We start from the raw sequence: 14,275 nt of genomic DNA, 5'->3' as shown, positions 1-14,275 counted from the left end.
TTAATTTATTTAATAATAAAAGAATGAATAAAATTAAATTAAATTAAATTAAAAAAATTATAAAAGTACATTTTAAAACAAATGCAAATAAAAAATTTGAATAATGAAATTAATAAATAAATAAATCAATTAATTAAATAAAATTAAATAAAATTAGATTAATTAAAATTTAATAAAAAAAATAATTAAATTAAATAACTAAAAATGTAAACAAATGCAAATGAAAAAATTCGATAAAAAATAATGAAATAAAATAAAATAAAACTAATTAAAATTAGATAAAAAATAATATATAAAAACATTTAATAAAATAAAATAATAAAAATCGCAAATAACAATATAAAATTATAAAAACATTTAATAAAATAAAATAATAAAAATCACAAATAACAATATAAAATTATAAAAACATTTAATAAAATAAAATAATAAAAATCACAAATAAAAATATACAAATATAAAAATATTTAATAAAAATAAATAAATACATTTAAAAAATAAAAAAAATAAATAAATAAATAAACATTTAACAAAATAAAATAATGAAAAATAATAAAACAAATATAAATAGAAAATAAAAAACCTAAATAGACGTCTAAAAAAGTCAAAAGATGCAACTATTAATAGTTGAAGTGTCCAAAATGATAAGGAAATAAGTAATAACAAATAGCAGTTTTGATGTGTTTATGTGAAACACCATGTATTTTAATACATTACAAAACCATCGTCTTCTCCATTCAAAAATACTCACTGACAGTATCTTTTATTAAATAATAAACATAAATAAAAATAATAAACTTCTCAGAAAGGAATTATACAATTAATAAAAAGTGACAGTTTTACGCCACATTCATAAGGGGCTTCAACGACAAAGGGTGTGTCTGAAGTTGGGGCTAACACAATCGTCATAGCAGCATCAGCCAATGAAATTAGTCAGCAATCCGCTACTGTCTGAGCTGGTGTATTTGGATAAAGCGATCTGATTGGCTGAAGCTTCCGTCGGCACTTGAAAAGTTGAGAAATCCCAACTTCTGCAGCAAGCAACGCCACTAAATCGATGCCGATGGATCCACAATGCAGTTTAGCAAAGCCTGACGTCACCAATTCAAGTGAATGGGAAGCGTTGAAGCTGACGCCCCGGATGAATGGGGCGTTAAGCATTATATTTAGAACTTTCTATTTATCCTTAAATCCTGAAAATATATCACAATTTACGAAACTTTAAATCATCATATCATCATATTAGCATGATTTCTGAATAATCATGTGACACTGAGGACTGGAGTAATGATGCTGAAAATTCAGCTTTACATCACAACTATAAATTATATTTGACTGTTTATTCATATACAAAGCAGCTATTTAAATTTGTAATAATATTTCAACATCTTTTACATTATTTTTGCTCAAATAAAACGTTTTGGTGAGCAAAGATAATCCTACATTTAAAGGCAGTAGTTTGAGCAGTGTGTGTATACTGTAATGTCCATCTGTAAGTGATTTAAGAGGAACTGGGAGGACTTGTGCAGTTTTTGTTTGGGAGAGGAGCGTCTTTGTACTGAACGCTGGACGTTTAGGCCACAACAACACCCTGTTGTCTGAAAAATGAAGAATCATGGTGTTGTTCAGCGATTCAGGAACCTGCCGTGTCAAATACTGAACATGATCTGAATATTAATCAATCAGCATTACACAGCAGCAACTCAAACTTCTCTTTACACATGCATTGAGCTGCTTTACTGTGCAGTATCTCTCTCAATCACTCTCTGAACATACACAGGGAAATTATCCTGTATAATAATAACAATAGTAATAATAATAATAATAATAATATTATATATATATATATATATATATATATATATATATATATATATATATATATATATATATATATATATATATAGTAAATAAAAGATAATATATTATATTAAAAAAGACATACAATGAAGGGATCTCAAAACATCTCTTTTTAAAATTTGTACAGACAAAAAAAGTCTTTGAAACACTATGCATATGGCATAAAAATGGTGCCCGGTTTATTGTCTGAGTGTGCACTGATAAAATAGAATTAATTTATGGATATACAATTAAAAAAATACAATAAATGAAACACAATTAATGTAATCTTATTTAAGTTGTCCAAGGAGCCATCTTTTATAAACATGAAACAACAAAAACAAAAAAAAAATGTAATTAACAATAAATATTCTGTTCAAAATATTCAGAATTCTGTTTTGTATATAAGGATTTGAGGATCTCTTTTTCTTTTTCAATAAAATAAAATAAAATAAAATAAAATAAAATAAAATAAAATAAAATAAAATAAAATAAAATAAAATAAAATAAAATAAAATAAAATAAAATAAAATAAAATAAAATAAAATAAAATAAAACTAAATACTTTCACTGGTGGGGTACAATTTTGTACAATACAGGGGCATATTAATTTCTTAAAGGTCCAATTTTAAATCCAATTTTGTACTTTTTTGGTACACTTTTGAACCTTTAAGTACTATGAGGTACACATTTAAAAAAGAAAATTACCAAAACAAAACTTCTGTATCATTTCCCACATAGACCAACAAAACAAACAAAAAAAAAAAACGAAACAAAGAAAAAATAAACTGAGCAAAACAACACAAAAAGATAAAAAAAAAAAAAAAAAAAACATAATAAAACCAAACGAAATGCTAAAATAAAAAAATCCAATAATCCAAGCAAAACAAAACAACCCCCTCCCCAAAAAACAAACCAAACCAAAGCCAAGCCAAGCCAAGCCAAGCCAAGCCAAGCCAAGCCAAGCCAAGCCAAGCCAAGCCAAGCCAAGCCAAAACAAAACAAAACAAAACAAAACAAAACAAAGCCAAGCCAAGCCAAGCCAAGCCAAGCCAAGCCAAGCCAAGCCAAAACAAAACAAAACAAAACAAAACAAAACAAAACAAAACAAAACAAAACAAAACAAAACAAAACAAAACAAAACAAAACAAAACAAAACAAAACAAAACAAAGCCAAGAGAAGCGAAACGAAACGAAACGAAACAAAGCCAAGCCAAGCCAAGCCAAGCCAAGCCAAGCCAAGCCAAGCCAAGCCAAGCCAAGCCAAGCCAAGCCAAGCCAAGCCAAGCCAAAACAAAACAAAACAAAACAAAACAAAACAAAACAAAACAAAACAAAACAAAACAAAACAAAACAAAGCCAAGCCAAGCCAAAACAAAACAAAACAAAACAAAACAAAACAAAACAAAACAAAACAAAACAAAACAAAACAAAACAAAACAAAGCCAAGAGAAGCGAAACGAAACGAAACAAAGCCAAGCCAAGCCAAGCCAAGCCAAGCCAAGCCAAGAGAAGCGAAGCGAAGCGAAGCGAAGCGAAACGAAACGAAACGAAGCGAAGCGAAGCGAAACAAAACAAAACACTAAAATAAAAAAATCCAATAATCCAAGCAAAACAAAACAACCCCCTCCCCAAAAAACAAAACAAAACAAAAAACTAAACAATAAAACTAAACTACAAAACAAAAGCTAAAATAAAAAATCTAAACCAAGCAAAACAAAATTAAACAACCATGTCCCCTGAAGAAAAAAAACACGCAAAACAAAACAACAAAACAGCCTCCCCAACAAAACTAAACTAAACAAAACTAAAAAAACAAGAATAAAACCAACCAAGCAAAACAACAAAAAACATTTTCAACCTCATCCCGATTTTATGGATGGCACATTTCTATATGTGCTTTTCTATGCAAACTCCCAAAAAGCTAAAACAGGCGAACAAATCAAATAAAACACAAGCTCTGCGAACGCTGCTGTCAGATGAGTTTGTTCAGCCTGACTCTGCCATGTGTCCTTATATGGCCTCCTTTACTTGTGTTTTGGGGCACATTGGGTCTCTTTCCTCAGAGAGATGGCAGCGGGTAAGAACTATAATTGAGCAGTAATCAGAGGGCATTGAGTGTGTTTGGCAGGAATATCAGTGTCTCTGTGGGCCTACAAACACTCCAGCAGAAACTCACCTGAGCCAGATACGCTCATGACTGACTGCTCGAGACAAACACACTCCTGTTTCAGTCACACACACAACACAATCCTGCTTATTACATGGGTACACGTTGTACTAAGCCATAATTGATTATTAATTATTTAATTAAACCCAAAGTTGTGTGACGTGTGCATTATTCAGACACAAGATGGCGCCAAACCGTCAAAAACACAAAGCTGACAGAAACAAAAACAGCTGATGGATTATACACTAACCTGCGCATTATTCAGACACAAGATAGCGCCAAACAGTCAAAAACACAAAGCTGACAGAAACAGCTGATGGAGTATACACTAACCTGCGCATTATTCAGACACAAGATGGCACCAAAGAATCAAAAAGGCAAAGCTGACGAAAACAAAAACAGCTGATGGAGTATACACTAACCTGCGCATTATTCAGACACAAGATGGCGCCAAACAGTCAGAAACACAAAGCTGACAGAAACTAAAACAGCTGATGGAGTATACACTAACCTGCACATTATCCAGACACAAGATGGCGCCAAACAGTCAAAAACACAAAGCAGACAAAAACGAAAACAGCTGATGGAGTATACACTAACCTGTGCATTATTCAGACACAAGATGGCGCCAAACAGTCAGAAACACAAAGCTGACAGAAACGAAAACAGCTGATGGAGTATACACTAACCTGCGCATTATTCAGACACAAGATGGCGCCAAACAGTCAAAAACACAAAGCTGACAGAAACTAAAACAGCTGATGGAGTATACACTAACCTGTGCATTATTCAGACACAAGATGGCGCCAAACAGTCAAAAGGCTGACAGAAATTAAAACAGCTGATGGAGTATACACTAACCTGCGCATTATTCAGACACAAGATGGCGCCAAACAGTCAAAAGGCTGACAGAAATTAAAACAGCTGATGGAGTATACACTAACCTGTGCATTATTCAGACACAAGATGGCGCCAAACAGTCAGAAACACAAAGCTGACAGAAACGAAAACAGCTGATGGAGTATACACTAACCTGCGCATCATTCAGACACAAGATGGCGCCAAACAGTCAGAAACACAAAGCTGACAGAAACGAAAACAGCTGATGGAGTATACACTAACCTGCGCATTATTCAGACACAAGATGGCGCCAAACAGTCAGAAACACAAAGCTGACAGAAACGAAAACAGCTGATGGAGTATACACTAACCTGCGCATTATTCAGACACAAGATGGCGCCAAACAGTCAAAAACACAAAGCTGACAGAAACTAAAACAGCTGATGGAGTATACACTAACCTGTGCATTATTCAGACACACGATGGCGCCTAACAACCAAAAACACAAAGATGACAGAACCGAAAACAGCTGTTGGAGTATACACTAACCTGCGCATTATTCAGACACAAGATGGCACCAAACAGTCAAAAGGCTGACAGAAATTAAAACAGCTGATGGAGTATACACTAACCTGTGCATTATTCAGACACAAGATGGCGCCAAACAGTCAAAAGGCTGACAGAACTTAAAACAGCTGATGGAGTATACACTAACCTGCGCATTATTCAGACACAAGATGGCGCCAAACAATCAAAAAAACGCAGCGTGAAGGGCAAGCAGATACCGTGACATGTTGCGAATGACCAATCAGAATCGAGTATTCCAGACACCCGTATAATGAAGCAGTATTAACTACTCTAAAGCTACTATTCTTTTCTAAAAACTCTTTATATGTTCCTTTATAAGACTTTCATAATGTGTCAGGCTCTGTTTAAAACAACACAACTCAGCATTATGTCATAAATGCAGCCAAATTGGCTTGTACACAAACATTCATTTCACATCTGTAATATCTATCTGATACCACTGTACATATTTGAGCCTCCCTTTTCCAGCTTTAGCAGTTTCCTGAACACTTTTCAGACATTCATTCATTATTCAGTCAGTAAACAAACCCCAAAATGAGGCTTTAAATATATTTCTTACTCTACTTATTCACTATAAGACAAATCATTCAGCGCTCGCTTCGATTATTTAGCAACACAATAAGGCCTTGTCGAGGTGAAAGCAGACTGTGAAAGTGTTTTTTCCAGACTCTCTCCTGACAGAACTGCTGGTCCTTTTGGCTTAGTATGAGCAATGACATCATCACATGTGCTTCTGAGAGAGAAACAGTGCAGCACATCTGAGAGCTATTGGTGAACACGTCTGCCAATGAGAAACTCTGCTTCACTTCCAAACATGACCGATTCACTGTTCATCAAACCACTCTGTCTCCAGTCTTGCTGTGTGTATTGGTGCATTATCATCCTGATACAGGTGGTGCTCTAGGCTAGTGTTTAACAGCAGATGGCACTCTAGGCTAGTGTTCAACTGCAGATGGCGCTCTAGGCTAGTGTTCAACTGCAGATGGCGCTCTAGGCTAGTGTTCAACTGCAGATGGCGCTCTAAGCTAGTTTTTAACAGCAGATGGCGCTCTAGGGTAGTGTATAACTCCAGATGACGCTCTAGGCTAGTGTAAAACAGCAGATGTCCCTCTAGGCTAGTGTTTAATAGCAGACGGCGCTCTAGGCCGGTTTTTAACAGCAGATTGCGTTCTAGGCTAGTGTTTAACTGCAGATGGAGCTCTAGGCTAGTGTTTAACTGCAGATGGCGCTCGAGGCTAGTTTTTAACAGCAGATGGCGCTCTAGACTAGTGTTTAACAGCAGATGGAGCTCTAGGCTAGTGTTTAGCTGCAGATGGTGCTCTGGGCTAGTGTTTAACAGCAGATGGAGCTCTAGGCTAGTGTTTAGCTGCAGATGACGCTCTAGGCTAGTTTTTAGCTGCAGATGGTGCTCTGGGCTAGTGTTTAACAGCAGATGGAGCTCTAGGCTAGTGTTTAGCTGCAGATGACGCTCTAGGCTAGTTTTTAAAAGCAGATGGTGCTCTAGGCTAGTGTTTAACAGCAGATGGCGCTCTAGGCTCATTTTTAACAGCAGATGGTGCTCTAGGCTGGTTTTTAACAGCAGATGGTGCTCTAGGCTGGTTTTTAACAGCAGATGGTGCTCTAGGCTAGTGTTTAACAGCAGATGGCGCTCTAGGCTAGTGTTTAACAGCAGGTGGCGCTCTAGGCTCATTTTTAACAGCAGATGGTGCTCTAGGCTCATTTTTAACAGCAGATGGTGCTCTAGGCTAGTGTTTAACAGCAGATGGCGCTCTAGGCTAGTTTTTAACAGCAGATGGTGCTCTAGGCTGGTTTTTAACAGCAGATGGCGCTCTAGGCTGGTTTTTAACAGCAGATAGCATTCTAGGCTAGTTTTTAACAGCAGATGGCGCTCTAGGCTAGTGTTTAACAGCAGATGGCGCTCTAGGCTAGTGTTTAACAGCAGATGGCGCTCTAGGCTAGTGTTTAACAGCAGATGGCGCTCTAGGCTAGTGTTTAACAGCAGATGGCGCTCTAGGCTAGTGTTTAACAGCAGATGGTGCTCTAGGCTCATTTTTAACAGCAGATGGCGCTCTAGGCTAGTGTTTAACAGCAGATGGCGCTCTAGGCTAGTGTTTAACAGCAGATGGCGCTCTAGGCTAGTGTTTAACAGCAGATGGCGCTCTAGGCTCATTTTTAACAGCAGATGGTGCTCTAGGCAGGTTTTTAACAGCAGATGGCGCTCTAGGCTGGTTTTAAACAGCAGATGGCATTCTAGGCTAGTTTTTAACAGCTCAATACAGTGACCAGAGCATGCATTATCTTAATAGTAGTCAAAGAGCATCACTGACCACTGACGTCCAGAGTGATGGAGTCCTGAGTGTCCTCAATGCCGTGCATGACCTCGCAGCGATACACACCGGCATCGCTGGCCCTGAGTTTGGAGATGGTCAGAGAAGCATCCCCTTGGTCCTCAGGTCGGCTGGCCACTGACACCCGGCCCATAAAATCCTGGCCCATCTTGATGATGCCATTCTGGGCCACCACAGCGATGGCTTCCCCATGGCTCTGGAGTTTGGTCCACTTGATGCGCAGGTGATCAGAGTGAGAGGTGACGGAGGAGCCCGGTAGCGGCGGCAGCACCAGAAAACGACACGGCAAAACAACAGACTCGGCTAGAGCGCCGTGGACCCGGGAAGAGCTCCGAACCACCCGCATCCGACGAATAGAGTCTGATGGAGGACAGAGGGGGATTTTTACAAGTGTGTACAAGCTAATCAACAGGTACCCTCCCAAAAAACGTAGTTAACTACACTGTAAAATCTGGATAAACCCAATATTGGGTCAATTGTTTAATTAAATTTGAAGTACAATTTTTAAGCAAATGTTGGATTTGTTCAGTTTTGACCCAATGTTTGGTTAAAACAACCCAGTATATTTTAGCGTTCATCTAAAAGTAATTTAGGAATTATTAGAATCGGAGTTGGTGCATTATTTTCTAAAAATTCAATGAACTGGAGTCTCGTTTCATTTTATTAGACCTTTACACTTTAAAAATGATGGGTTGTTTTGACTAAGTGTTGGGTCAAATAATGACAAATTTAATGTTAGGTAAAAAAATTTCCAATTCAATTAAAATGACGCTTTTGAACTTTTTGAGCTGGGTTTGTCCAAATTCAACCCAACAATGGGTTTGGGTCAACCCAACCCAGCATTATTTATAGAGTGTACCTAAAAGTAGCTATACATTGAAACTGTTTTTTTTTCACATTAGCGTAAGCAGTATATGAGGAACAACAAACACTTGAGTTGGTGCATTATTTATTAAAATTAATGAATAAACTGGAGTATTTTATACCTTATACACTCTAAAAATGATGGGTTGTTGGGGAGGGGGGGTTGTCTATATTTGACCCAACAATGAAGTAAAAAAACCCAGCATTTTTAGAGTGTATGCATTTTTTTCTGGACATATTTACAGTCGAACTAAATGATTCAGACAACAGATGTTTATTTGAGAAATATTTTATACATGCACAAGGTAATCAACAGTCAATCAACACTCTGAATTCGACCATTTTGACTCAACATTGGGTTTAAACAACTCAATATTTTTAGAGTGTAGCTAAAAGTAGTTGGAGGGCTGTTGAATTAAATAATGCACACCTGAGTTGCTGACCTAGAGTCATTTATACCTTATACACTACAAATGATGGGTTGTTGTCACCCAATGCTGGGTCAAATATGGACAATCCCAGTCTACAGTCAAACTAAAAATGATTCAGACAACAGAAAAATGTTTTACTAGTGTTTACAAGCTAGTCAACAGGTAAAACATTCTAAAAAATGCTGGGTTGTGTTGGGTCAAAAATGGACAAACCCAATGCTGGGTCAAACTTTTTAATACAATTTAAATGTCAATTTTTACCCAAATGGTGGGTTTGTCCATTGTGACCCAATGCTGGGTTCAAACAACCCAGACTTTTTTAGAGTGTACCTAAAAGTAGTTAGAGGACTGTTGAATTATCAGATATTATGCACACCTGAGTTGATGCATTATTTCCTAATAATTGAATAAACAGGAGTCAAATATGGACAAACTTAATGTTGCGTAAATTTTTTCAACACTTGGAAAGCCAATAGATCTGACCCAACATTGGGTTAAAACAACACAGCAATTTTTTTGAGTGTACCTAGCTATGACGTATACAGCATGCAAAGAAGTTGGTGAGTTGGTGCATTATTTTATAATAATTCAATGAACTGAAATCAAGTATACCTTATACACTAAAAACAATGGGTTGTTGTCACCCAATGTTGGGTCAAATATAGACAATCCCAACTTGTGGTCTATATAGTCTTATTTAAATCTAATAAATAAATAAATAAATAAAAATGTACCCTATGTTGGGGTTGTCCATATTTGACCCAAATTTGGAGAAAGACACCCAGCACTTGTTATTTATGTGTATGCATTTTTCTGGACATATTTACCATCAAACTAAACATGATTCAGACAGCAGATGTATATTTGTGAAATATTTTATACTAGTGTGTATCAGCTAGTCAACAGGTACCCTCCTAAAAACGGGATTAAGTACAAGTTACTACACTCTGACAAAAACTGGGTTGTTGATTTTGGGTCGATGCAATGTTAGGTCAATACGGACAAACCCAATGTTGGGTCAAATATAGACAATCCCAACGGGTGGTCTATAAAGTCTTATTTAAATCTAATAAATAAATAAAAATGTACCCTATGTTGGGGTTGTCCATATTTGACCCAAATTTGGAGAAAGACACCCAGCACTTGTTATTTATGTGTATGCATTTTTCTGGTCATATTTACCATCAAACTAAACATGATTCAGACAGCAGATGTATATTTGTGAAATATTTTATACTAGTGTGTATCAGCTAATCAACAGGTACCCTCCTAAAAACGGGATTAAGTACAAGTTACTACACTCTGACAAAAACTGGGTTGTTGATTTTGGGTCGATGCAATGTTAGGTCAATATGGACAAACCCAATGTTGGGTCAAAATTTTCAATACAATTTAAATTACACTTTTTTTTTTTAACCAAATGGTGGGTTTGCTTGACTTAACGCTGGGCTTAAACAACCCAGACACCCAGAGTGTCCCTAAAAGTAGTTAGATGTCTGTTGAATATTAGAAAATCTGCACACCTGAGTCAATGCTTTATTTTCTAACAATTCAATGAACTGGAGTCAGTTATACCTTTACACTCACAAAAATTATGGGTTGTTTTAACTCACGTTTGGGTCAAATATGGACAAACCCAATGTTGCGTTAATTCTTTCAACTAAATTAAAATTACGCCAATGGATTTAAACCAACATTGGGTTAAAACAACACAGCATTTTTTAAAGAGTGTACTAGCTATGATGTATACAGTATGCAAGGAAGTTGGTGAGATTATTTGTAATAATTCAATGAACTGGAGTCAAGTATACCTTATACACTCTAAACCAATGGGTTGTTGTCACCCAATGTTGGGTCAAATATGGACAACCTCAACAGGTGGGTTATAAAGTGTTATTTAAATCAATAAGTAAAATAATAATGTACCCATGTTGGGTTTGTCCATATTTGACTTAACATTGGCATAAGAAACCCCATAATTTTTAGAGTGTACACATTTTATCCTGCTATGTTTTAATATTGGCCTTTACATGAAATGTTTATTAGGTTATTCTCAGTCTTGACAAGATATTTAGCATCAGTGCCAGCCTTTTAAGGGGTTTTAAAACGTCAAAATGAATGTACAAGTATAAGAAGTTGACTATCCCAATGTGAAAGAACTGAAAATAAAACTCACCATCCTGCGAGTAGGCGCTGCAGACACAGATGAGCCAGAGGATGTGCTTCACGTCCAACAACATCTTCTCAAACCTGCAAACGAACACAGCTTTTCATTTGGTGAAGCTCAGCTCCAAACATCTGCAGCCACAGTTATAGTTTACTTCTAAACGAGGCTTGCTGTCAAACTCTTTCTGTTCATGTCTGCTCGTGTCTTTGTTCCAGCTCCAGCGAGGTCTTTACACACTGTTTCCATGTCTCCTTTATCAAATCAATACATGACACTGCCATCACACAGAACCCGCGTTTACTACTGCTTCATTCACAGTTATATAGCGCTACAAACGCGTCAATATGGACAGTCATATAATATAAGATCCTTATGTGATGACTAAAACCAATGACAGTCTAACTGTACCTCACACGCCCTAAATAGCACTGCTTAAACACTACAGTAGACAGCGATGTATTATACAGCATCGCGCTCCGCTCTCTAGCAATCATCATCATCAGTCTATAATAATAATGAAGATCAACATTCGCAAGAGTCCGACAGCTCATCTGAAGCAATGCACTGATAAATCCCACTCTCAATAGCAGCATGGAAGTGATAAGAGCAGATAAGTGGATCTCAATGAGCTGCCAAACGCAAACAAAGCTTCAGACTGACACAAAGAGATGACCTGAGCTCTATATAGCGCGTATATAAAATAATGGAAAAGTCAAGCAAATCACTTGTTATGTGAACAAACTAAAGAGTTTTACACGATATGTGTAGGCTATAACACTATAATAATGAATGCTACATCATACTGTGACTACATCACCTTGATAAACTGTAAACACTGTGGTACAGCATACTTTACTTTCTATAGGTGCATTATAGTGTAATATACCCCATACTGCACTGGCTAATTGCTTACATTACTATAGCTGTTGTGTTACAATCAACTATACAATAATTCAAAAAGTACATTCTCAAAATGCTGGGTTATAGACTAGTAACCCAACGATTGGTCAAATGTAGATTTCTTTTGCAAATTAATTTAAAATTGCACATTTTAACCCAACGTTATGTTACAATAACCCATATATTTTTTTAGAATGTAGTATTTTAGGCTACTTTCTGACTGTAGAATGAATCGTTAATAATGGCAACAGCAATAATAATAATAATAATAATAATAATAATAATAATAATAATAATAATCTTACTTATTTTTCCAGTTCCTGATCTTTTTGTTTTCTTAATCTCGTCTTCTCCTGATCCTCCGAATTCAATCCTTAAGAAAAGCTGCGGTGTGTGTGTGTGTGTGTGAATCTCCTCAGTGAACCGCAGACTTCGGTGCTCTTTCTTTCCCAGATGCCCACGAAAAGACTGAAGACATGAGCCGGCAGCAAGTTCAAATTCCATGTCCACCCATATGATTTCGTCAGTTTCCAAAGGAGGGGCAGAAAGTGCCCACCCAAAAACCATCTGATCCATGATCCTGCAGCTGAGTGGAGGAGGAGAACGATGCTTCCGCGCTCTCCATTCGCATGCACTCTAAGAAATGTTGGGTTATTTCAATCCAAATTGGGTTAAACACATGGACAGACCTAAACAATGAGTAAAATTTGATCTTATACATTTAATTTAAAACTAAAAATCACTCCAGCAGATGGTTTATTCCGTATTATATCCAGAATTGGGTTGAAATATGCGTATTTTAGAGTTTACTCGCCGTATATTGAAGCACACATTAACTTATTTCAACAAAGCTTGGGTGTTTAGCTTCTTTTCACAGAACGACACAAATAAAGACTAAATTAGGTCGTTAAATGTAGTATTTCTCTCATGAATTTAATGCAATAAACTCGGGTGTGCAATATTAATAATAATATTAATAATGCTTTAAGTAATTCAAGAGATCGCATGATTCATTCACTAAATATGTTTAAGGCAAACAAATTATATGGGTGAATTTAAAGAAATTAAATTTAGTAACTATAGTCAACTTAATTTGATGTTAAATGTTTAATTTGATGTTTAAATTAGCCCTTATAAATTGACTGCAATCACTTACCTTAAATAATGAAGAATTTTTCCCTCACTGTATGTCATTGTGAGGAAACAAAGCAGTTTAATGTGGCTAATGTAGTTCTTTTAAGCCAATGTTGGGTCAAATATGGACAAATATAGTCTTTGGGTTAAATAAGTGTCATTTAAAATTAATGTTAAATGTTAACCGATTGGTTGTTGTCTATGTCCCAGTGTTTCTACTGTCTATACACTTGAGATTGCATTTAAGATCTCGCAATGCTTAATTTTTCCCTCAGAACTGACGTTGTATCTTGCAGTTTCTACTTGTAAACTGGCAATTTTGAGAAAAACTAAAGTCAGAAATGTGAGATATAAAGTTTATAGATATAAAATATAAGAATTGAGGGTATACATTGTGAACTCTGAGGGAGAAAAGTCAGACAATGCAGAAAAAATAAACTGAGAACACCGAAGATACCAGAATGGCGAGATAAAAGCGAGGTTTAACAAACTTTAAACTAGACATAAGCTTTAATAAATTCATATCTGTAAGACGTACTGTATATTTAGAAACAGTCAGGATTTATTTAAATATAGCCTATCATATCTCACAACTCTTTGATTTGAGATATAAACTCAGACTTGAGAGATATACATTAGGAAAAACTCAGAATTGCTAAAAATATAGTCCGAATTGTGAAATAAAGTCGAAATTGCAAGGAGGAAAGAAAAAGAGGAGAGAAACTAAGCCTGCTAAATTCAAACTTGTGAGAATTTTTCCCGCGTCGAGCAAATACTTGCTTAAGAAATGAGAAAATATCAGAATTGTCAAGTAAACATCAACTTAAAACCCTGTAATTTCAAGTTGGCTTCTCATAATTTCATTTTTAGGTGCAATTAGAAGTTTATATAGCAGGATTCTGCCATATTTTCCCGAGACGAGAATTGGCGGGAATTTTGAACTTAATGGCGGTAAAGACGTTAAATAATAACTAAATTGATTAACGGTGTTTTT

At 35.9% G+C, this 14,275-nt stretch overlaps 1 protein-coding gene across 1 annotated transcript in view; it reads right to left on the bottom strand.

Annotated features, from left to right (window-relative positions):
* Window positions 1–12,626, bottom strand: part of vcanb (versican b) — a 71,594-nt gene extending 58,968 nt beyond the window's left edge. Inside the window, exons 1-3 of the mRNA XM_056466361.1 lie at window positions 12,453–12,626; window positions 11,257–11,330; window positions 7,765–8,145 (exon numbers count right to left, since the gene is read on the bottom strand). Coding sequence (XP_056322336.1) covers window positions 7,765–8,145; window positions 11,257–11,320 — 445 coding nt within the window. The 5' untranslated portion in view covers window positions 11,321–11,330; window positions 12,453–12,626. The remainder of the gene's footprint in view (window positions 1–7,764; window positions 8,146–11,256; window positions 11,331–12,452) is intronic.
* Between the last annotated feature and the right edge of the window lie 1,649 nt (window positions 12,627–14,275).

Source organism: Danio aesculapii, chromosome 10 (assembly GCF_903798145.1).
Source record: "Danio aesculapii chromosome 10, fDanAes4.1, whole genome shotgun sequence".
NCBI lineage: Eukaryota > Metazoa > Chordata > Actinopteri > Cypriniformes > Danionidae > Danio > Danio aesculapii.
Note: the sequence above shows the minus strand (reverse complement) of the source record. Positions and strands in the feature narration are given on the sequence as shown.